Source organism: Triplophysa rosa, linkage group LG13, assembly GCF_024868665.1.
Source record: "Triplophysa rosa linkage group LG13, Trosa_1v2, whole genome shotgun sequence".
Classification (NCBI taxonomy): Eukaryota; Metazoa; Chordata; class Actinopteri; order Cypriniformes; family Nemacheilidae; genus Triplophysa; species Triplophysa rosa.
The window spans coordinates 16,064,714-16,090,487 of NC_079902.1; the positions used below are offsets into that span (position 1 = coordinate 16,064,714).

At 40.2% G+C, this 25,774-nt stretch overlaps 1 protein-coding gene and 1 long non-coding RNA gene across 5 annotated transcripts in view; one reads left to right on the top strand and one right to left on the bottom strand.

Moving 5' to 3' along the window:
- Positions 1 to 25,774, bottom strand: part of pcdh19 (protocadherin 19) — a 51,930-nt gene that overhangs the window by 15,059 nt on the left and 11,097 nt on the right. For all 4 annotated transcript variants that reach the window (XM_057349230.1, XM_057349227.1, XM_057349229.1 and 1 more), the window contains exons 3-4: positions 8,530 to 8,588; positions 5,292 to 5,464 (exon numbers count right to left, since the gene is read on the bottom strand). In XM_057349230.1, the coding sequence (XP_057205213.1) occupies positions 5,292 to 5,464; positions 8,530 to 8,588 (232 nt within the window). The remainder of the gene's footprint in view (positions 1 to 5,291; positions 5,465 to 8,529; positions 8,589 to 25,774) is intronic.
- On the top strand, positions 9,289 to 15,022 carry LOC130563585 (uncharacterized). Its single transcript, XR_008964137.1, has 3 exons — positions 9,289 to 12,037; positions 13,234 to 13,325; positions 14,126 to 15,022. It is a non-coding gene; the product is annotated as an uncharacterized LOC130563585 (long non-coding RNA).

Consider the following 25,774-nt stretch of genomic DNA (forward strand, 5'->3'; position numbering starts at 1 on the left):
GGCCTACCTGCCACAGTATGGTGTGAAAGCGTTGTGAAGGTAACAGCTGCAGAGGTAAGCTCCAGTACTTTCCAATAATACTCTCGCACTTTTTTAGAGAGCAACGTGGACTCCTGAATCCAGGAAAATAAATTGCATATTTAGGCGCCATTTGTACAGAAAATGCCTGTAGCCGCACAATTTTATTCTAACGTGTAATGCCAATTATACCCTACCAGTCAAAAGTTTAAGGTGACCTGACTGAAATGTTGCTCATGATCTGGAAAAACCCTTTAATCTGAATTTAAAATCGGTTCTACAGACAAAAATGTATTTGTGCCAATATTTTAATGTCTAAAAAAGCATCCCAAAAGCTGAGTACATTTTTGCAAATTCTAAGTAAAGGGCGGCTATGAAGATTCTAAAACACAACATAGTTTTGATATATTTAAGATTTTGGAAAACATTTCTATCAGTTACATTTGTGTTACATCGTGGTTTTGATAAGTTTTCTATTATTCTAAAATAATTGTAAAAAAAGAATGAGTGGGTGACCCTAAACCTCTGATTTGTGAATATCCAATGTTTTTCTCTCCCATATCAGACAGTATTTCCATAAACTTCTAATGTATGATTCAGTCAAATGTTAATACTAGTTTTGTAGGGCAAGTCAGCTGTCATGATGCACTCTTGGGTATTCAGTTCTGAACCGAGATAAAACCACTCCAACCTGTCAAAGGCATAATTTCTACTCCTTTCTGAAACTCTCTCACCCTGCGTACCTGACTCACAGTCCTCTCTATGTCTGCCTCTGTTCCTGTCTTGATTTTGACATCTGTCAGCATTTGCATTAGGTGATCAGAGAACCCCATGCAGAAAATGTTCACCCAGAAGTTTAGGGCAAGTCATTTCTAGACAAATGCCATTTCAGTTGTCATTTCTTATAGTACGAAGGCGGGCGGTTCTTTGACTGTCGGTGAAGTTGGTAAATGTGAACATGCAGAACTGCAGTGGTTTGGGGAGGACTGGGGAGGGGTATGTGATGGGTGGGTTAAGGGGGGTTGATGAAGGAGACAAAAAGCGAAACTCTTTTATCAATTTCATCAAAATCAATTAGACGCCGGAGTGTACTGATGTGGCGCTGGGAGGTGGAGGGAGTGTGAAATCTTGGGGCATAGGAGGAGATACATGCCCATGGGGACAGAGCGATTGATGAATAAAAGACTCTCAGGGCCGGGGATACTCTGAGTGGAACATGCTGGAACTCAGCAGCTGCAAATTGAGCTGCCAAAGCTCTTCAGTCTCCTCTGGGGGTGAGAGACAAGAGACAGAAGAACGAGAGCTTAATGGTGACTGTCATTTTGTCTGGTGGGACAGAGACTCTACAAATAGCCTTCAAGCAAAACTCTGGCCTACAGCAAACAAAATTAACACTCGATCCAAGTGGAGAACTCAGAGATTCATCTGGGCCCTTCCATGCCAATAATGCCAATAATAAATCATTGTCATATCCTAATACTAACAGCAATAGGGGTCAGATGGGGAAAATTGAAGGGCTAAAATGTTTAAGTGGGTAAGCTGTGTCACCCCCTCAGTATTGCAAACTGTGCACTGTATTTTTTTATCATATCCAGCTCAGCTGCCTGTGGCTGACAGACTGGAAACTACTTTAGAAACAATTTTAATCATGTTATATTATTATTATTTTCAATAATGAATTTTATGTCAAGCTAACTTTTAAGGTCTAAGAATACACTGTATATCATACATATTGGCAGATTGTCAAGTAAAAACATAATTTATTTGGCTAAAAAGCAGACATCATTATAAAATACATTTTTCTCTCAAAATGGTTGCTGTGGGAAAAGTATGGAATTGGCTCAACTAAAAGGAACAGCTTTGCCTCGAAGTGCAGGAATAATACTCCAGAATGTTGGACTATTTTAGTACATTAAATATTCTAAATAAACCGTTTCTGACTGGTTTATGAAAACGAGAGTTGAAAATGGATTATGAATTAGTAAAATTATTACCTCTCATATTTTCATTCTTTATATATACCCCAAAGTATTCCATTAAAAAGAATGATATGAATAAATGTCAGATTTTTATGGCGAAATGTTATAGATGCTTCTCATTTCAGTTGATAGCAGACCTGAAATATATTTAGGTGTATAAGTATCTATCTCTGACACAGAGAGTGACACAGCTTGTCCCACTTTTCTCTAGAAATCAAGTCAGGGCTTTAGGCGTACAGGGAAGGATTCAGTCAGTCAGCACTGTGCTCCATGCATCACCACTTTACTACACTTAAATCTGAGCACTGTGAGGTAATTCTGTCCTAATGAAATCATTACTGTCGGCTCGTGACCACCACAGCCCCACTACAGTAGCATGAGCACCGTCTCCAACGATTCCTGTGAAAAACCCACAATCTCTGATACGCAAGCGCGGATTAAAGCACTGGCTGCAGCCTAGGGGCCCCGCCTGTTTAGGAGCCTCTGATTGAATTCTTTATTTTGAATTTACTTCAGTGCGAATAAAAAAATAGACCCTCATTGAAAGCCACCTAAGGGGGGCCTCACCCAAAGAGCAGCCTAGGGGCCCCCGACCACCTTAATCCGCCCCTGTTGATATGTGTGATATTTCGTGCCATAGAAGCCCCTATAAATGGCTCCGTTTCTTGAAGGAAAGGGAACACAAACTGCAGGAAATAGACATAGATCCTGGTAATAGAATAAAAGGCTATGAAGGAAGCACCACTGAGGAAGTGTTTGTGCATTACCTATTAAGAGACTACAGTCCTAGGAGGGCTTTTCCCCCTCACCGAAGCCCGTTCTCACACTCCCTCTCACAATAGAAACAGTCGGCGAGAGAATTTGGGGAGGAGCCATTTTAAATCTGAGGTAACATTGTTTCCCCAGTGCAAACGTTACCTTTTCAAAGAGCTGCGTGAATCATAAACATTTACACAGTTCGAACGCCTGGGGAACAAGACGGTAGGGAGCTTACTATCCCTCTGCTTCCTGCCTCTGTTTGTTTACAGGAAGTATGAGGGGGAAAACAAAGCAAAAAAGAAAGTCTTTATATTCAGAGCCTCTGTTTGTGTCCTTTGGCAATTGCAGTTTAAACCTGTTTCACTGTACGAGAACAGTTATATTCCCACTACAACGGCTAAACGCCTCTTGGTGAACGAGTGTGTTTATTGCCTTGCTGGGAATATGTTGGTTTTTGGTGAATCTGTGATTGTCTAAATTTATTATACTGACACTAAACTTTACGTAGCTGCAGCAAAATAAGGCAAAAGAGCCACTAAACACACCACATCTCTTTCAGATATTTCAAGCAAACAGTTCTCCAGAGGTTTGCGGAGCGCTCCCGTCCTGGCTCGGGGAGAGTAAATTGTGCTTTGTGCCAATTCAGTCAGTGAGTCAGCAAACCCATCACACACGCTTTAGAAATTCCATTTGCGGTGTAATTACATTTCCGTGTATGTAAGGGTCCGTGCTCACTTCATTTAATGATTATCAACAGGCCTCATTACGGCTCGGCCTACATGTGCCTACAGACCGGGTTTAAAGACAAAAAGACAGGGAACTAAAATGAGACCCATCTATCCACTGTGTTTCTTTTCATTGGAGGAACAAAGCTTAAAGCCGGGGATAATATGATAGAGGACATGCCTCTAAATTCCGTTAGTATCTGATAATTGTCACCATCTAATAGCTTCCTTAAAACTGACGACAGCGCCGTTGAAGTGCTTGCTCATTTTGCTTATCAGCCATCCTTCATTTACGGTGTTTGTTTGCTCGTGAACAGATAAGAGCTTGGCTAATGATAAAAGGGCTGACCTGGAAAAGCTTCATCCACTTGTAACATACTCTGTGCGTACATTTTTCGAATTGTGTCCAGTTATGTGAGTGGTGAGCTAGAGGACATGTCAGGATGCATTTTATGAGACCTATATTAACGTGTATTTCTTTTCCAGAGAGACATCCACAGAAGTTAAGCTGAGGCTCACCAATCCTATGTTCATTATTCGTTGACAGCAAGTTGGCGTCGAAAGAAACGCGCCAACATCTCCATCACGGAAACCCTAAGGCTTGTAATTCCTCACAGCAGTCTCAAGAACACGGAGCGTAACACTCTCCCCGGCGAGGCTAACAACACTCAAACAAATCTGCTGATGCATCCGACATGTTTGCGTATAAATTGTAAATAGAGGACGTTTCCCCCTTTCCGGTTGCCAGGTAGCCATACGTCTTGCGAGAACAAACTGGTTAATTAGGCTGCTTGAATTAGCCACAGAGCACACGATCTGGAGCAAATGAGATCTTAATTGGTTCACCTGCCAATTCCACATAATTCAGGATCCCGTTTCACCGGGGGGAAACAATGAAGATCAAGCTAAATTATTTTGTGTCTGTTAATTCAATGCTTTCTCTTCCTTAGCTCTTTCTTATTAGACCGTTCATCCTGAAGCGGGACAGTAAGGTGGCGCAAATAAAAGCTGTAAGCGAGTCAGAAATCTAGAAAGATGCAGTCAGCCGTGGGTTTTTTTTGTGCGCGAGGGACGGCGCGACACGCATTCTTTAAAATCCAATCCGAGCCGAAATCTTACTCAGCAATGCTCTTTATTCTGCTCTCCTATTCAGCAAATGTCAAGCTCTCGTAGTAATTCAGAAAACTGGCTGACTAATTTCTATCCAACAAGACTAGAGTTCTCGCTATTGACTATTTGCTACTTTTGGAGGTGGTCCATTGTTCTAAAATGCTCAGATCAAAGGTTGATTGAGCATGACAACACAAAACAATTGGTGTAATAAAACCACTCTAAGCCCTCCTTTAGTCTTCCCTATGCTTTGATTCGCTGTAGCGCTGCCACGTTGTTCTGTAACTTGGTTTGTTGAGTGGCAGTAGCAGAAAGTGAACATGACCCCCCCGTCGACTCCTGCCAACAAACCAGATGTCTTTAACGCCAGTCAAAAAAAGAAACATCAACATTAATTCCCTGCTAAATGATCCGTGTGAATTATGCATGAGGAAACTGGGTGATATGTAGATTTCCACCTTCAACCTTTGTCAGCCTAATTGCTGCCATTTAGGTCTAGATCTGAAGCGCTGCAGTCGTCTGCAGACACGGCTCACATCCGTCAATAATGTTACCGGCCTCTCATCAAAGACGGGCCGGGAAAGGGAAAGAAAGTGCTGTCTCTACATTAGCACGGCGCCTCAAGGCTGGCTGTGCCTGCAAAGCTTGATTTGTACTTTGAGTTTTGGAATATTTGCATTTAGTTGAAACCATGTCTTACCTTGGTCGGGTAACTGCGAGTTGTTTGGAGGTACGGTCATATTTAGCACGTCGTTGACGGCCGTGTCGGCGTAGTGGCCTCTCTGAACGTCGTGTTCACTATCGGTTTGGTCGCTCTCCTCGTGCCCGCTGTCCTTCAGACTGTTTCCTTCCATGTCCTTGAATGTTGACGTGCTGCAGCCAGGTGAAGGAGAAAAGATGAGGGAAAAAAGAAAGTGTTATTTAACTGTCAACTTTGGTTTCATCATTCAGTTTCTCTCTTCACCCCATGCTACCTCTATTTATTCAGTGTTTAGTGCCTAGCACCCAGACGCCGAGGCTGAAAAGAATGTGCTTTTATCACATTCTGAAATGGCTGGGTAAAGGATCAGGGGTCGCTGGCCTGCACTCTCTGTGGATGTGCAGAGCTGTTCAGTGTTGAATTATGGCTCTGGGTAAACACTCAATGTTTCTTAAAGTTCTTTTTAGAAAACTCACTACTGGTGGTATTAAAGATCCCATAAATGTTTGTCAAGCTTTACTTTGTTTTGAAATATTTCCTACTAAAACGAAATATGGGTCAATGGGTTTTTCTTGTTTTACATTTAGGTTACATCACATCTCAGCAAAGTCGTGATTCGCCACATGCTAGTCAATTTTAGGTTATATCAAGGGAAGTGGATATACTCTTTTACATTTAGTCATTAATATTAGTTTGCAGTTGTCCACGTTAGTGGTTCATGGTGCATTAACTAATGTTAACACATACAACTACTGATTTTAAAAACGTATCAGTAAATGCTAAAATTAACGTGAACTAAGATTAATAAGTGCCTCAGAAGTCATTTCTATTCTTAGTTATCTAAATGTCTAATCTAAATGTAAAGTGTTACTATTAATAATTTTGTCTGATTTACTTAAATGCACATTTACAATGACTACACAACCTCTTTAATTTGTTGTTAAGCATGTCTTTGTTGGTCACACAGATGAATCTGATTTGAACAAACATTATTTTTCCTGTTTTACCAACAATTAATGATAGTAAAAATGTGGGCAAGGTGTCTTCCATCAGCTCCACACACCTTAATGTGACAGCCAATCGAAACACTTTGTCTCTAAAGCAACAGAGAGGATCAGAGACGCATGCGTACATGAACACACGCTGACATACACAGACAAAAGCATCTCTGTAGTCGCTTCTGAGGAAGAGAGAGACAGAAAAGATTCTTGCAATGTCACTGCAATGGTGGTAGCGCAGCCTCTGATTTTATCAGTCTAATTGCTCCTGTCCCAGTCTGTGCGCCCACAGGCTCTGGGGGGGATTTCTTTGTAGTGTTGCTGAACCAAACAGCCGACACTTGAATAGTCTTTGTTTATGTAAACACAGGAAAGGCTTTTTTCAGGAGATAAAATTGCTGTAATTGGTTTGAAAAATGCAGTACTGGGGTAGGCTGGAATGTTTTCTTGCTCCAGGTGAGAGAGGCATTACGTTGCTGATGCACTTTCATAGCGGCTTAGCCCCTGGGCAGCGGAGGACCTTTATTAGGGATGTCTGCATGCCAATGTTCCATGTCAGTCAATAAGCTCTTTTAGGTGGACTGAGGAATGCTGGCCAAGTCCTGCCAGTACAAAGGATCTATTGTTCTTGCTCTTTTCTTCCAGAATGAAAAATAACATTACCTTTTTCTTATCTCTGCGGCCTTACAAAGGCCTCCTTATGCGCTCCGAGGAAGAATCCTCTGAAATTCCGGGGATTAATATTCTTGTGGATTTTGCTATCTGATTAATGTCTAAATGCGTGTATGCTCAACCGCCCAAGCCTCCGCTCTGGGCTACAGCTTTAATATTCTCTAACATGTAATATGTATACACGATTGGAGGGTTTTGATGGAATTTTTCATAGTAGCGGAGAAGCAAGTAATACTTAGAGGATGTGCCTAGCAGTGTTGGGTGTAACTAGTTACTAAGTAATTAGTTACTGTAATTTAATTACTTTTCCCTTGAAAAAATAAAGTAAGGGATTACTCTTATTTTTCTGTAATTTAATTACAGTTACTTTTGATGTAATTAAACTAAATACTTTGTGTAATATATGTGTGCGCAATAGTGGAATTGACATCAAAATTCAAAGTCTAACTTTAAAATCTGTACTTTAATGTATAATTCTCACATTTGTAATACTTTGGTCAGTTAATAAGAGTACTTTATGTAGTTTAATATTATTTATTTGAATGAATTAAAAGAGCCATTTCATGTCTATCCTTCAATCACTTAACTAATCAAGGTTGACGTAGGATATAGAAAGTAATCAGTAATAAGTAACTAAATACTTTTTGGAGAGAGTAATTTGTACAGTAATCTAATTACACTATTGAATATGTAATTAGTAACTAGTAATTAATTACTTTTTCAGAGTAATTTACCCAACACTGTTGCCTAGTCACTTATGAAACTGAATTATTAACGGTGAACATTGACCATATATAAACACACTTAATGTCTCGTCTAGGTATGTGGCAAACCATGACATGTTCTTCATAGCAAGATTTTTAATAAACATGAAAATATTCAAGGAAATGCAATCTTAAAGAGGTAATACCATGAGGCATCTGCGTTTCCTTGATCTTTTCAAAGAATCATATAAATTGTAACGTACTAACATATGACTGACTTCACATCAAAATGAAAATCCTGTCATCATTTACTCACCCTCATGTTGTTTCAAACCTGTATACATTTCTTTGTTCTGATGAACACAAAAGAAAATATTTGGAAGAATGTTTTAATTGGGAAGTACGAAAGAAAACTACTATGGTAGTCAATAGTGTCACAGAACAGAACTGTTTGGTTTACCACATTCTTCAAAATATCTCCTTTTGTGTTCAACAAAACAAAGAAATTTATACAGGTTTGAAACAACATGAGGGTGAGTAAATGATGACAGAATTTTCATTTTGACGTGAATTATCCCTTTAACTGCAAATCTACAGCTTGCATGAGTTTTGTCTCACATTTCACAACTGTGATGTGAAATGGACGTTTACAAAGAGGTCTTAAAGGCACAGCAGCATGAAACAGTTTCATTCTCAAGGTCAAGGAGGGGATTGAACATGGTCATAAAAATTGTATCATGTCTGTTTTCGTTGCAACACAGTTGAAGCATTTTAAGTGGACCCACATGATAAAAATCAAAACCCCTTTAAGAAAACTTCAGAATAAATTAAATAAGTTAATCTGATTGCTTAATAAAGACATACCTTTTAATGAGGTGTGCTCTGCTGTTTACATAACTGGAGTCAATGGAATAATTCTCCGTCTGGGGGAAAGAGACAGCATTAGAGAGAGAAAGAGAAAGAGAAAGAGAGAGAGAACAAAAATGAATTTAATTATGCAGCAACCAAAATAATGTCACCAGTAATTGCCTTTGAATAGAAATGTTATTTTACACAAAGACTGTAGTTAGCTGCCTGGGCTTTCAAAGGCAAACTCCCCCATTCTCTTTCTAAGCACATGTGGGCTGTTCTGATGCAATGAGTCTGCTCCCGTCCTCACTCCTCCAGCCTTCCCTCCCCCCAAACCCCCCAACCCATCCTCAGTCAGACCACGCTCTTCAAAATGTCATTAAGGCAGACAGGGGAATAGATGAGGGGTTGGGGGTTAGAGAAGAAAGTTTCCACTTTTCTTTTGCTCGCACTATTTTTGAAGCCGTAATGTGGAATATCAAAGAAATAAATAAACGGAGGGAGGACATTAAGAGCATGCCGGGGGACTTTTTAACTTGAAAAAGGCCTCAGTGATCTGCTATGACCCAAATTGACAAAATGTTCAAAAGACTTCTGGAAGTCAATAGTGTCTGAATAATTCTGTGGGTAGCACTGCCAAAAGATTAGCACCCCACAGATTAGTACGGAAGAGTAGTATACAACAGGACTGGGTGAATTGATGCTGTTTGGTTTCTCTGATTACATTTTTTACAGGAAATATGTAATTATATATATTACAAATAACCTCAAAAAGCCATAAATGGTAGACATATATTTAGCTATATACAAACACGAATAGAGGACACCAACACTTTGAGAAACACATAGCAGATGTTCAGTAGTAGCCAGTCTACTGAGAGAGGTGGGGACGAGAGTGAGAATCTGTCCATTTTGGTGAAAGATGGCAGGTACTATCCTTTCACTCAATATGGTGATAAGATGCAGGTGTTTTCCACAAGGAGAAGCATGCCGGCTTTCTCAGCTTCAACTTCTCTGATTGGAAACCAAGATAGTAAAAGAAGTCAATGGCTTCCTTCCAGGGGTATGTCTAGCCATCATCCCTTCTGACAAAAACAGCCTCCCAGACGATAAGGAGGTTAATGCAGACAGTGGAACACGACCAATGATTATGCCGCCAGCCAGGGACATCCAGACTAGCTCAGACAGATACAGGCTATCATCATCACACAGGCAGAATAACTGCATCAGAATCTATGATGCCAAGCACATGTGTATATATCAGCAGTGGCTAGCAGTTAACCAGCACACAATGTACACAAAAATATATAATATCCTTAAAGCTACAATCTGTAACTGTTCCCTCAATAGGGCTCTGTTTGACATGCAATTGAAGGTTATTTGCGTTTCTTTACATGACATCTCAAATTATGAATCATTATTATAAGCCTAGTGTTATGAATCATGGTGAGATAAGGAGACACATTTTTATGTGCTTGCTCAATATCTGATTTGTTTATTTTTATATATAAAAAAAGCGCATGGATTGCAGCTTTAAGTTCAAACATATGTTAATATTCTCTCTCTCCACAGTCTGCATCATACATTGGCCGATACACAGGTTATGTCTACTTCAGGCCAATCACAACACCAAAATATCTTCTGTACCGTCTCACCTCCACACACCCTAATTGCCTCCACGCATGATAATATTTTAATTACAAGTGACGGCCGACCAGGCATCTAATTGAGATTTTTGTGTGAGAAGTGAAATCTGGACCCAATGAAGGTTAACGCTCTGTTCTCGTTCGTGTGGGTGGTTGGTGTGGCTCTAATTAAACCTTAAGTCATTGTAATCAAGGAGATAATTTGTAAAAAGCCATTTTAATTAACATTATATTAGCAGTCGGCAATTTGGAACATACTCTTGATTGTTGTCGTCGCAGCTCACGAGCTTGTTATTTGCGTCTTTGTTCTCGTCCGGCTTGACTCCATTAATATCAAAGTAAACGGGCATGGACAGTTACTTCGGAACTCTATCCGGGCAGGTATACGTTTGTATATATGTGCAGAGAAACTTGTTTTTATGCCACCTGTGTTCTACTTTGTTCCCTGGGAGAGCTCATTATAGAACCTTTCCATCTCCGCGGTCATCCTCAAAAAGACTATGAACAGCTATGCGCCGAGTAACAAGGGGCAAACTTCATTAAAAAAGACAGTATACAAATTTCCGAATGATGTGCTCTGCGTGGCTGGCCCATAATTGGTTTTGAATGGCGGGCTCTGCGTTAGGCCGGGCTCTGCTGGGAGAACGAGATTCGGGGCCGTACTTCTCATGTGTTCGCTCTGCCTTCCCTCTCTTTAGATATGACTCTTAAAACAAATGAGTGCCCTGTTGAAACGCCGTCACGAGTCACGGATCGCTGACCCTTTTACGAGAAGAGTTGCTATCGACCACGCGGGCTCAGTCATCTCAGCCGTTTTCCGTCTGTTGACATTTTGATCTCTCTGCTTGTATCAGAGTGGGCTAATTGGAGTAATAGCTTCAGTTATGCAAATGCGGCGGCTGTTCCGCAGAGACGGTCGATGCTGGAGATTATGAAATCCGCTCCTGCGCCGTATTCGAGCACGTATCCACGCGTTCTTTAAAGAATGTGATAGATAAGTGCCATTATTCAACAACAAAAGCGTCTATTGATGTGTGGTGATGATTCACTAATGGTTTGGCATAATTGGTGAGCTTCAACAAAAAAGCATATCAGTTCTATTGTGCAATGCTTTTTTTTGTATTGTCATTAATTCAAGTTGAGGGCCAGAGGGCGTTCAGGAGGTGCCCTTGGCCCTTTAAGGTCTTTATGCCAGAGAGCTTTCATGCATTAGTGGCATTATTCCTGTAAAGTAATGTACTGCATATGCCTAAGCCGCTAACCGCCATCAAATCACAGGGGCTATCAATATTTCTTTCCCAGAGGTCGGGTTTCAGGCTCAGAGATGAGGGATGCTTAAACTACAGCGAGGCTGCCACAAATGGCTACTTAATCAGGTTCTACAATGTGTTGTTGTGATCCGAGCGGCCCCAGTTTGGCGGCCGGAGTCACCCTATACCCGTAATTATTGTTCTGTTTCTTCCCACATACTTGAGGGTCCAGCAGGCTAAATCGCACCCTAAGAGTTCTGTGAGTGAAGGCAGAAGGGCAGAGGAGGCGAGTAATAGAAAGAGGGCTGTAAGTGAGACCTCTACCCGGCTAACCTAGACCCTAGCTAAGTTCTCTAACCTCATTTCTCTCTCTTCTTTTCTATGCAACCTGCTGCCCCTAACCTCGGCGACCCGCTCCACCAAAACTCCTCCAACTTCATCCAGCGGAGAGGAAAAGCAATCTCCTCGCTTAGTTGCTGCTGTGAGATTTGATTTGCCTTCTTCCCAGCGTGACCATCGGTTGCGTACTCCGGATGTGAGAGAGTGTTCATTGTATGGGGCAGATGCACCATGCAAGAGTTCTCCGAGTGGCAAAGAATAAAATAACTCACTTGTCACGCCACTGAGGTAATTCATGTTTAATCTGTTTTGAGGTTTGTGCATCAGGCCGTGCAGTTATACTTGCATTTACACATGGAGGGCGTTCTGCACTAATTGAATTGCTGTTATGCACGCTATAATAGCAAGTAACAATTATCAGACGCCACCCTTCTTTGGACCGCCATACATGATATTACTATTAAATCTGCGTTTAATTCATTTCTGGAACCAAAACTGTTAAATTAAGGTTTAAGGTTGTCTTTCTAAGTTTGAACGTGTTCTGCACACCAGGCAGGTCCCAGTTCACTGCAATGCTCCTAATGTCACAGTCAGAGAACAAAAGCATGTTTTCACTATACTTCTGCTGAATACAAATACAAAAAAGCATTAAAGGGATAGTTTACCCAAAATAGACATTTCTTTTTACTCACTTTACTTTTGTGTTATTCCATTTGTAGCAGAACGAGTTTTTTTTATATGTGAAAGTGGATGGGGACCATGCACAGCTGTGGTCACCATCCACTTTAATGTATAAAAAAAACAATTTTGTTAGATAACTCCAGGCATTTAGGTTTGAAATGACACTAAAAGTGATTAAATGATTTCATTTTGGGTGCACTATCGCTTTAAATATCTCAGTACTCAAAAACATTGGAAATAAAAAGGTCCTCAAATCAAATAAAACATTTCCATTTGTTCAGCTTGATGGCAATTTGATGCTCGCCGTTATTTGGAAGCTTATTCTTCAGTCATATTAAGGCTTATTTACACAGTCTCGAGGCTGCTGGGAGGAAATCAGTACTTATAATGAGTCTTGTTGTTTATCTACCTATATTCACAGCAGCATACAGAGAAGTTAAAGTGAGGTAAAGTAGTTCATAACTATTTCTTGTAAAAAAACAGAAGAAGGCAGACAGGCTTTGTTGGGCAGGGTTTAGTACTAGGAGCAGAAATGAGCCTGTAGCGACGGTGGCATTTTTTACGGAGGCTTAGGAAGTGTCTATATGTGTACAAATGTAGTGCGGAGGAATTGTGTGCGAGTGTGTGTCTGTGTGAATGGAGCTGCAGAGTTTCACTAGCATATAACACTCCTACACAAGCTAATCTCAACATGACGTTGCTCTTCCCAGGCATCACTGCTCCATTTCTTTCCTCTCACAAACTCGCTTTATTCCTTGTCCAACATGCAGCCCTTCTTTAATTCTTATTTTCTTTCTTTTTAGCTTCCCACTCTCTCAAAACTGCAGCAAGCCTTCTCTTTTCACACCACCCCACACTGTAAAAAATACAACTTCAAATTGTTCATCCAACAAAGGTAACAAAGTCATTTGAACAAAGTTTTTTAGTAGAAGAGGAAGAATGTATTATTTTGAGTATGCTGAACAAAATGAGTCTAAATGTGGTACCAACAAAGATTCTTTTGTTGACTGTACTTAGATATCTAAGTGATTGTCCAAAGCGCGTCAAGAAGTTTGACCAACTTGCCAAACTGTGTAATCTCAAAAAACAATTCTAGTGTTTGAAAGTTCCCAGCATGCATTGCAGAATTTTCAATTCGCTGGTTAAAATTATTAAAATGATTGCTATTTTAGTGTTTGCTGGCTATATTTTTTGTTTTTGTTGTCATTGTAAGTTACCTTTGGTATTTAGAGTTCCTTTTTAACTATATGATGTTTGATGATTGTTACCATGATTGAGGCTCATGTGCTCAGTGTTGAGCTCTGAAGTAAATGACGCAGGGAGTCCACTACTAAAATGTTTAAAACACAAACCGCTTAAGCAGTTACATAAGAGCGTGTATATAACATATCTATTAAGTAGAATTGAGTATTAAGAGTGTGTAAATAATAATAAAACAATTATATATTAATTTCATATAAAACATAATCTTTTGAGTTGGGTCAACTAAGTCCATAGTTGAGTGAACTCAGAAACTTGATTGTTGCATTTTTATTTTAAGTTGGTTCAACTATTTATTTCAATTGACAGTCATGTGACACTACTCAGTTAATTGAGTTAGGTGAAATACTTGGCCAAAAGTTGAGTAAACTCAAAAAAGCTGTGCAGCGAGTTGCCTTGAAATTTTAAGTTACGTCAACTTTTCATTTTTTACAGTGCACCCCACCGTCCATTCTGTCGGTCTGTGACATCTCTTCATCTCGTCTCGCTGAGGCAGTGCTCTGTGTGGCACCCGTGACAACAGGAAGAGACCACCATGGCTTCCTCTCCTCTGTGGAGCGAAGCACCTGGTAGGAGTGGATTTATCCTTCCCTCACCAGCTCAGAGAAACGCATCACAACGGGTGGAAACGCTCCTCAGCCCGGTGTTAGGTTGCCAACCCCTGATTATAGAATTTCCCATAGATCCTCTACCATCTGCTAGATTATAGATTTCCCCTTCTCTTCCAACCCGTGTGAGCCCTAGGGGAGGCTCTACAGTATGAAGAAGGTGAAAGAGCGCCTCGGGCTCGTCTTGGCATCAGGATGAGATTACGTTTCTATTTTTGCCACTTCGACAGCGGCCGTGATGAATATGAGGACTTGTTGACGTTTAATTGCAGCCGGCTACCTACAAACACAAATTATAAAATTTCAATCGCAACAGGAGCCCATGTGACAAATAAGCTGCCAGATCCTCGAGATCCTTCCACTTCATCACCCGTCAATTCACACTCAACTCAATTTGCACCATTGCGAATTTATCTTACTGTATGAAAGGAAACCATTTTCAGGGGTGAATGTTTCGATAGATGATAAAGATTTAGACTGGCCACATATTAAAAAAGTCAATTGCTGTCACTTTTTTTTCAGATTTGCTCCCTGAAGTAATTCATAATCAATGGCATTTTACATTTATGTCTGTTTTTTTACCATTTTTAATAAAGGTTCAAAATGCCACCTATACATGTCAAGTGAACCAATTCATTGAAAAAAATCTTAGTATGAATAATCATCACAGTTAAGAATAGCTATCAAATTAAATTAACATCAATAATGATTTCTTAACACAATAAACAAGTGGAAAACATTTTTAATCGTTCATTTTGTGATATATCAATAAATATCTCGGCTGGCTATTTTGGACACATTCAGCTTTATTTCTCCCCTTATCATTATTCACAGTATGAATAATTATGACTCAAATTAAATCAAAGTCAATTATTATTATTGTTAACTTTATTACTGGTCCAGTCATGTGATGTAAATTTTTAAAAACAACAAGGGAAAAAACTGTATTATATGGCCAGCCAGCTTCACATTATTCCACTAACTAAAGCAAAACTCCTTGGGGATAAAACAGTGTGTTACAAAAGAGTAAACACAACACACTTCCCTACTTCATTCGCTCATGGTTTCTTTCCCTGCGGACTCTAGTAGCTATATTTCCTTTACGTAAAACAATCACATACTACTAATAAACAGCTAGAAAAGCAGACACTGGTATTTCCCCTAACAACCGCTGCATCATAAACACAGAGAGAAAGCTAGACAAAGCAAGAAAATGTTCTTTTGTTTGATCCTGTATAAGACCTATATGTTACATCCACTCGCAGTCAGTTTATACATAATTAATTATGCATACATTAATAGCACCTGTTTTAATAATTCATAAGGTCATCATATGTCAAAGCTCTGTGCCTTTTAGCATGATGAAAATATTTAATAGCCCATCCTGTCATGCTTATCTGCATTCCAGCAAAGAGGGTCGTACAGGCGTGTTCTCTAAAACATGGTAAATGTATTACTGTAACAGTCCTGAACATCTCAAATTCTCTGTATGTGTGTGTGTGTCTTTGTCTACTTGTGATATTTCTTGGCCTTTGTGGTGTTTGGAAATTGATCAGATACTTTGTCCACTATAAATAGCTTTTTCGACATTACAATATCTCTGTCAAGCCACATTTTGTGTGCGTGCGTGCGTGTGTGTGTATTTTATAGATTCATCTGCTTGGATGTTTTACAGGAAGCAGACTGGTCAGAAACAAACACAAAAGAAGGTTTGTGTGTGTGGTTGGGTGGCTATCATTTTTCAAAGCACAATTCAGCCGCTAACCTAATGAAACATAAATGGTGGCAACTTATTTAAGTCCATCTCATGGGATTTGATTTATTCTTCAAAGCCTGGACTAAAAGCATTCACACCCCCTTATTCAAAAGTCTCCCTACATCCACCTGGCGTCACATGGGGCAAACGGTACAGTAAAGTCACCCGAAACAGACAATTGTCGCAACACATACAACCCTAAAGTGATTCACTAACAGACACGAAGCATATATGACAAACAGGCTGTTCACTTTGGCTTCCCTTTTCTTATTTCCATTTAATCTGGAACCTTAAACAGCAGTATGTTAAGGATATTTATATGTTGTATATATTAGTGTTATTTCTATTGATCATCTAATTTAAACTAATCTCCAAAGCCTAAATATTAATCGTATCCCAGTTTATGAGTAACACCTCAGATCATGTGGTTGGTTAAGCATGTGGTTGGTTGCTTTTTTTTTTGGACATTAAATTTTCATCTGGTGGATGATGAAACGAGAGGAAAAAACACTTAAATTAAGAAATAAAATGAAAAAAGCGACCCAAACTATATCTAGAAACCGGATAAGACACAAGGGTTTTCTTGTTTGATTTGTCTCAGTAAGGTACCTGACAGAACGCACTTAAAAACATCTTAGCACCTTCTCAGATGTGTTTAGAATGCTCAGACACATGCCAAACTGCTCCAGCTCAACTGTTGAACCTACAGACAGCATGCTGAAGAAAGTAAACACTTTCTCTGGATGAGTACCATTTTACACCACAGTCATGCATCTTTCTCTCACAGATACGCAGTCACTAACACGTGCAGAGGCGCATTCGGCGGGCGCGAGCAGAGCGGATGAGCGATGCGAACACCTTTACATCGGTGTAATATCCAGCACTAGGCTCCAGCAGGGAGCGCCGACTCATCCATTCTGGATGCTGCTTTTGTTATGAGTGTACATCATATATTCGCTTGACACTTTGATCCGAAATAATGACATAGCATCTTGAGCTATGTTCTCCCAAATATCTGCCATCGCGGCTGGGATGTCTAAAAGACCCTCCCCTCGCATTCACCTCTCCCACTGAAAGCGTGGCATCTCTTCTCACGATGACAAGGCACAAAGGCGTCTATATCGGGTACTTTTTTATGGATGAAAATGTGCAGCAACTCATTACAGACTCGGAGTCTCTCCGGATATACTTCCTGTCTCTCCCTGTCTCAAGTGCACTTTCTCTCTCTCTCTTTACCCTTCTCTAAAATGGATTGAGTCGGCCTCCTTATTGACATCCCTTTATTGACATCACAAACAGATGAGACGGAGTGCGTGGAAACGCGGCAGCGCCGGGGCTTCTGCAAACGGGAAGCCGTGCTGTAGGGTACAGAAGGAACTTCCTCATCATTCACTAATCCCTCCAACCTCCCCCACGTACCCAAACAAACAATGTTTGTTTGTCTGTGAGTACATTGTAGTTACCTCAAATAATGTGGCTTATGGAGAATAGATGGGTTATTACTTTTCTAAATGATCAGACTTATGATGTTTGCTTGACGGATGATCAATAGCGTACAAAAACAACAGGCTCATATTACAACAGAACTATATCTAATGACTAGAACATTGCAGATATTTGGAAGTAAGTTTATGACTTGGAAACCACCCGGACCAAGCTAGCTACTGCATAGCAACACCTTAATTGTCATCTTCTTTCCACTGAAAATATATATAATAAATACACAGTGCTTAACCAATGTATTAGTCCACCTGTCATAATAGAAAACACAAAAGAACACTAAAGAGAAAACACAAATACTTTAAGAATCTGTCAAAATCATAAAAACTCTATTGTCATTTATTATGCAAATAACTAACGGCATCAACTAAGTTTTTCAACAAATTTGTATATAATTCTATATAAACTTAAAGAGTCTGCACCTCTCTCAGAAGTTAGAAATTAAGCAAGCATAATATTTATTTTCTTTTAAGGACTTCAATACTGTAATTGGGGATCTGAATAAACAAATAAAGGTACAATTTTTTTCTTCCTTTCTTGTAAAACAGTAAATTAAAAAAAAAATCATCTATACAAAACATTTTTATTTTAGCATTAGAAGTACTATTGTGACTAAAGAGCCTACACATACTGGTGGATTAACCATTACAGAAACATAAAAACTTTTTTGTTAGTTTAGGCCACAAACCTTACATTGGGTGGTCCTACAAACATGTTAAGCACTGTATTTTATATCGCAGATAAAAGTAGTGCCTAGGAACTCCCACAATGCCCTGCTAGACAGATGGGCAGATAAAAGCTCCACTGTAATCATAACAAGGTTGACCCAATCAGCACAATTCACGATGCAGTCCTGTAAGAGTAGTTAACATTCAGATTTAGGCACGCCGGACACATCTGCTCCTAATATCTGAAATGGCCTTTTTCAGCAGCTGTCAGCATCAGGACGCTTTACTTCGCCGCATGTCACTGGCTCATGTGTAGACAGATGAGCAGATGCTAATCAGGGCTCTGACAGTCTTCCATCACCCCTGTGCGACAGCGTCCCCTCACCGCGCGTTACAAGAGGGACTGCCGATAGCTAATTCAAGCGAGCATTTCTTGAGATTTTCAATTAACCATTAGCTTCAAAACCCCTCAACGCTCACGACTATTACTTAACACCCTTCCCTACACTTCTTTAACACCGTCCAAACAAATATCTCCACATAAGCACAAACACACCTTACATGAATGCTGACAGGCTCACACCCTTGTTTTACATTCCCACATCCCGGGCTCAACCACACGCATGCACGCACACGCTCAAAAGTAGGCCAGTAGGGGTGCAGCTCTGCTCCGGCTCCCAGAGAGAGCAGAGCAGCTTGTGGGCTTGTTGTGGCGAGGAGGGCCAGATGCTGCGGGCTTGACCCCACGCCACTGCGGCAGCTGAAACACACCAGGATTATCTGTGCTGACTTTCTTTAATTTAATTTCTATTAGATAGTATTTAGGGGCAAACGGGTTTTAGGGGGAGGGGTCGTGGAAAACAACAACATACGGCCGGCACATCGGCCGTCCACAGAGACGGTGGTCTTGGCGCTTCACACATCTGCAGTCACGCAGATAAAGATCGCATTCTTATTTGGTGCCGCGCCCGTCCGCGCTCTGCCTTTGCACAATGAAGCGTTTCCTGTAATAAAACACCTCGTGTCGTGCTCTTTTCACCGTGACTTCATTGAAATAAAAGGCTGAAGTCCTTTTGTTCTGCCGCTGTAAACAACGCGACATAATTGCGTCTTATCAAAGCCGTCTGGGTGCGTTTGTGTACATGTGCGTGTGGGTGTGCGGCCGCGTCTTTTGCAGTTATCAGGGCCCGACATTTCTTAAAGCTGACTGTGCTTCTGTTCAGATGGAGATTGAGAGAGTTGGGCTTTGTCTCAGTGCAGTGGCGAATAATTTTATTCATCTGCTTTTATTCTGCTCGTCCTGATTAGCAGCCAATTTCATTCCTCGCAGGCTGATAAAAACTGATATCCTACAGCGCTGGACTCTTTTTATTTATTCAGAGGACTCCAACTGTGGCCTTTACATTAAATCTTCAAGATGTTTTCAAAAGCAAAGTGGAAATCCCTCTGCAGTTGGACAATTTAAACTTCAATAACCAATACTGATCAGGGATTCAAGCTGAGCTCGGGCAGAAATGGTCTCCTCTCCATATGCAGCGTTTAGCCGTATCTCGAGTTTAATGCCACTTTTAGAGAAAGATGCGATCTGGACATTTTGTCTGTGAAACAATAGTACCTTGAGCTCTTTGTTTGTGTTTTGTTCAGCTGACAGGCTTGTTAATAAAGCCAGAATGTACTGAAACAGGTAGTTTTATAGAGAGACAAGTATAGCACAGCCACACGCGCATAAGGCACGGCTACGAAAAAAGAACACCATCAGTGCCGCAAAGACAGATCAAGTGTGTGAGCGACTATAAAAAGCTAGTACTGTAGGACAGTGTCAAAGTGGAGAAGAGTTAATCTTCCTCTGTTTTGATGGCAAGTGGAATAATTGGGCTCTCTTACACTCATTACATGAGAATAATGCCAAGCTAAGAGTTCTCCAACAGCTCCAATTTTGTTCAGCTCAAGCTTTGAAAAATAGCACTTCCCCTGATTAGCAAAAACAGAGAAAATCTGACACCTGGGGTCCTGAGCTCTGGGTTAATAAGCAATTTAAGACATTTTTTGAAAATGAGCCTTTAAAATGGGATTGTAACGTCTAGAGGGGAATCTGATGGATATTTCTGTAGCCTGTGCCCAGGTAATTATTTTCAGAATGCCTCTTTTATCCCCCTGACTGTTTGTTTTATATGAAAACACACTATTTATGCCAGCAGATACATTTCAGATTTAACTAATAAGCCAAGCTGATTTTTAACGTTTTAATTAATAGAATCCTAATTTCTAACATTCTCATTTTATTTATCACCTGTTCACCATTATAGTGCCCATACTGAGGCTGTGGTTTAACAAACCTGGCAAGACTGACAAACAGCCGCTCGGATAAATGTGACATAATGACTGTCCGGGTTAACAGGCCCTCTAATAGAGATCATTAGTGTGACAAGAGCTGAGGTCAGCCAAATATAATACAAAGAGGCTGTCCGGATTATAAAGAGAGAGAACATTTGTCTTTATTTGCGCTAACATCATACCAATACAGGCCAAATCTGATTGACATCCCTGCCCTTTTTTATACAAACACAATATTAAAAATGAGTTAAAAATGTTGCATGCGTGTTGCACAGTTGTGCTTGGAGTGTAAATAAAGCTCGGCTTTAAAAAGAATTCCGGGAGGTTTGCACCAAATATCACACATTCTGCTATATCTATGCATTTTGTTTTGTATATTCAAATAAAACCAATATTCCCTGATATGTAGCACTTAATAAAAATATTTTTTGTCAATTAAATACCTTAATCAAACATGTCGACAACACAAATCACTTTTGGCCCCTACTGTACTGAAAACAATTTCTCTCCACGTGGAGTATTTTTTGTCAGTCACGGTCAGAAAATAACTTGATGACTTTATTGGGAATTCAAAAGGAGAGGATTGAGCGACGATACTTTCTCCCAGTGGAGAACAGGTGCTCTCAGAAGCATGCAGTTAATAGGAGGTTAAAAAGGTGTCACCTTGTAAACAAGAATCTACACACACGCACCTCTATTTTTGCATTACTCCCCTAGTGACCGTCTCCCACTGGATACTTTCCCTCTCCACCAAAAAAAGGATTCGCTGTCTTTGTCTTTGCCTCAGCTCTCGCCCCCTGCCCCTGCGGAGACCTATTTCTCTCGTTTTTCACCCCCACGAGACACATGGCAGCCTCTCACTTTCATGCACTTTCAAACAACACGCATGCTGGATTAATGCTTGTTCCCCTAGCAGCCTGACAGTCAGACAGCCAAAAACAAAACAGAAGAAAGTAACACTTCATTAACAATGCCTTAAACAAACAGGCCCAATTTGCAAGGCGGTGTCGTAAGTTCTTTTTTATGCCTAAATAAATAAATCATTCAAGTAATAACAACAGCAGCCTTTATTCTCCAACTTCCAGTTAGCCACTTTACAAACGTTTGTTTTACGGCGTTATATGAAACAAGCAAATAGAACTTTCATCCGTCTTTCTGAACAAGGATTGAATTCAAAGTGAAAAACGAAAAGGTTTTACATCTTCTAAATTCAAATGACGAGATTCGTTCATGTCAATTCACTTCCTGGAATAAAATAACAAATATCTACAGGCGTATTTCCACAGAGTGAGCTGAACAAACAGTGGTGGCGTGTATGTGAAGACTCGAGTTATGAAAAGGATAATTTAACAAAACTTGCATGCTGCAAACTGTGGCATTTTTCATGTCGCTTTGTTGCTGTACTATTTAGAAATTCATATGTGGGCTTTAAAATGTTCATAAGAGTTGAAATCACACATGAATGTTTATTATTTTGCTATTTAGAAATTCATATATGTCCTTCTTATGATTATACGTTACAATTGGAGTTGAAAAAAGGAAATATGTATGAAGAAACGAATGTGAATGCCTAAATAGTGACTCAAAAGTGAGTTCATCTTAATTTAATTATTGCCTTTATATAAATTGATTTATTGCATATGTATATATGGACGGACAGACAGACAGATATGTACGTTTATAAAATATGTGTGTGTGCCATTTATATTATACATGTATGTACAGTATGTATATATATGGCACACGCACATACATAAACACAAATATTATTTTTGGAATTGATTAATCACGATTAATAGATTTAACAGCCCTACATAGTTACCCATATGATATCTACATGCTATCTAGAAGTTATTTACATTTCTTTTTTTGAGAAAGTCACCAGGAAATGTTGAGGGAAGCACTGATAAGCATCTCTTATCCTTTTAAGACTGCCCCTTAATCCGACTGAGAGGAAGCTGCAGCTTTAAGAGATTTAGTATGGATTATTGGTAGTCTTCAAAATTAAACCAAAAGTCAGCTGTCTGCAGTTGCTCATGCAAGCTGGAGCCCACCACAGCACTGTGACTTGAGTGTTATAATTAGAAACACTATCTCTCCCTGTCTCTGACTGTCCAGCTCAATAAGCAAGACCTAAGGCTCCCAGGTAACGTCTGTCTGCTTGGACTCGTGTTATTGTCTGCCCACACTCTCACGTTCTCCTTCTGGCTGCCTGGTTCTTCTAGCAGCTAAACCCCAGACATGCCTCTGGGCTACAGTGAATGGCAGATCCTGCCTGTTGTCTTAGGCACAACAAGGCCAAATCTGGTCTTAAGCCTGCTGAGTAATCATTTTAAGACACGAGATGTCTCTAATCTGTCAGCCTCGCTTGTCTGAAGTGCATTAGTCCATCTATAAAACACGTACCGGACCGACAGTACCTGTGTTCTATCTAATGGCAAGCAATGTTTTGAAGTAACTAAATCAGCAGGGCCCATAAAATATGAAAATACCATAAAGCAAACACTGTCAGCGAGAGCCCGGAGCTACATTGTCAACCTACCGCACCTTCGTATTTCAGGACACGACATAAAAATAGACCACAATAACAATTAATCACGCTCTGTAGGGAGAAACTAAGAACCCCTGAGAGAAAACTGTCGCTCCCCATTTGTAATATGAAACGCCCAAGACATAATAAACAAGAGACCGAGGGGGAATAACAGCCCTCACCATTACCCCCTCCAGCGTTATTTGTGACAAATCAACTTGCAGCATTCTGGGCGTGTCTTTAGAAGAGGGTTCGCAAGGGGTTTCGTCACTCCGTCGGCTCGCTTTAGGCTAACGACGTCTCAAAAGTTTGGTAAGGGGGTGAACGTGTCGTAGCGTACCCGTGCAGCTCAAGGACAAATTACATCCTTATCATTACAGCTAAGGAGCGAAATGCTTCAACCCTCCACGATTCCAGTCTTGCACGTTCTTCGTCTCCCTCTCTTTCAGAACAGCTGTCTTGTCAGAATGTGGTTAGGGAGGCTGCAACCCCTGCTGAGAGCGCGGCGCCTAGAAACAGAGCAGCAAATCGGAACACACCGATCTCATACATTAACTTTGGCTCTCTGGCTGCAGGACATCTAACGCTGGACGTGATGAGAGAGTCAAAGCAAACCGCTATTGTGTCTCCAAAAAAGGAAGCTTAAAATCATTTGAATGTTTTCTGTTGCAGGGGCTGAATCTGTTGGGTTTTCAAGCTGTTTCGACACGCAGGTTTTCAGGTGACCTCACCAAGCAACAAATCGTTAAAGTCGGCCTACTCCAATCCCATTTATTCGGCCTGAGCAATCAAAATGCAAAACAGTATTACATTCTCAGAGCATATCTTGCTAGTAACATCAAATGTTTGTCCTCACTTAACTTGAAATTTGTTATGGAGCTTCTTGGTTGCATGACAGTGAGCACAGCTAAAAAGAGGATGAGGAGATGTGCGGGGCTTGGAAACAAAATCGAAAGGGAACGGGCGACCACGATGATTGGAGTGGCTTAGGCCCCTGGAAGGATGAACCTGGTCATAGCCCATTAGGAAAGAAGCAAACGGGTGCTACAGCTCATTACATGCTCTGCCTCCTGTTCTATGGCTGAACAATGCACAATTATGTTGGCCTGCTGTTTTCTCAGCGTTACTGCTATACAGCCGGCCTGCCTGCCAACAATCTCACTGTTCATTAAGCCACCTCACCACACACTCAGCACAGCCTGCCTACCTAGACAAATAACACAGTTGCCAATGGACCCACAAAGGGACTGGTTATTCTTACTCTTGTAAAGCCAGTGCACAGAGAAATTAATCTCGGTAGATATATGGTCCAATTTTCGTTCACATTCTCTCAAGAAGGATTTTTTCCCCCTTTCATAAATATCAAAAGAGCAGAGGCAAGTAATAAGGGCAAGTTCTTGATACGTAATTGACTCGATACATCAAAAGTTTGTATTAAACGTGGAAAAGCGAGGCAGGCGCGGGTCGATACATAAACAATTATATGCTTTGATATTAATCTGTAAAAAATAAAGGTGCCAAAAACTAAGCCACAAAAGCAGAAATCAACAACAACAAAAAGTCATATGTTGCAAGAAACCAAGGCAGTTGTTTTTCTAGAACACTGGACATAAAATGGGCTTGACACTATTATGGTTAACTTTGTGTCTTTCTGTCTTGTCTATATCCAATTTATGATCATGCATGCTGTCTCTGACACTCAGAAAAAGAGAAAATAAATTCAGTTTGGCCATTTCAAAAGGTCGCTCTATGTTTGCCTGTGGTTTCAGCCTGAACATTTTTTTTACAATAGCTGTTTATTTCTCTATAGTTATAATGCCACAGGAACTTCCCTGAATGCTTTTGTATCCTTTAACTGGGGTCAGGGAACATCCTGTTAACATCCTGAATGACTGGCCATCAAATGATAAAGAATGACAAACACAACATTCTATTTAAATACATTCGAAGAAGTGTTTCCGTCTTTGCGTACAGTACATTTATAGTCTGACCATTCACAATGTATATTGTTATGTTTTACTGTGCTTTGGGAAATTTATTGAACGTAAATAAACATTAAATAGCTATTTAATTTCCCTAAAAGGTCTGTGTGTGTGCAGATCCCTCGGTATTGTAATTGGCAAGTAGGTATACAAATATTTGGAAGGACATCTGTTCTACTAAATCACATTTCGTACACATACATATACACACAACTCACTAGTCTGAATTGCACCCACAAGGATTTTCTTGTATTTTCGGAGTTCTCGACTTGTTCAGGTCCATGCACTACACATGCAACTGTGAAGATTGTAGATAATTTGGTAGCTAAAATAAGCAAACAATGCTGTGCCTTGCCCATTATTCTGTATATATAATTAAACTGATTCACAAGTATTGTGTAGAAAGTTGTCTGTTCTACATTCCCTGTGGCAATGCCTGTATGCCTTGTGTTAGAGAATGTAGGCCGACCTTTCCCATCCTATTAATTTAACCACAGGCATTTTCAGCGCTGGCAGCTAAATCTGTATTAATGAGAGATGAGGCTAAGAGAGAGAAAAAATCATTTATAAAGTTATTTTCCTCTCTTGTGGGTCTCACTGTATCTGTATTTGTCCAGCTACTGTTCCATCAGAAGTCCTTTTCACAGGTTCCATCTTGCCGTCCTGATCTAAGCGATATCACACATTAAGTGTTACTTTAAAAAAG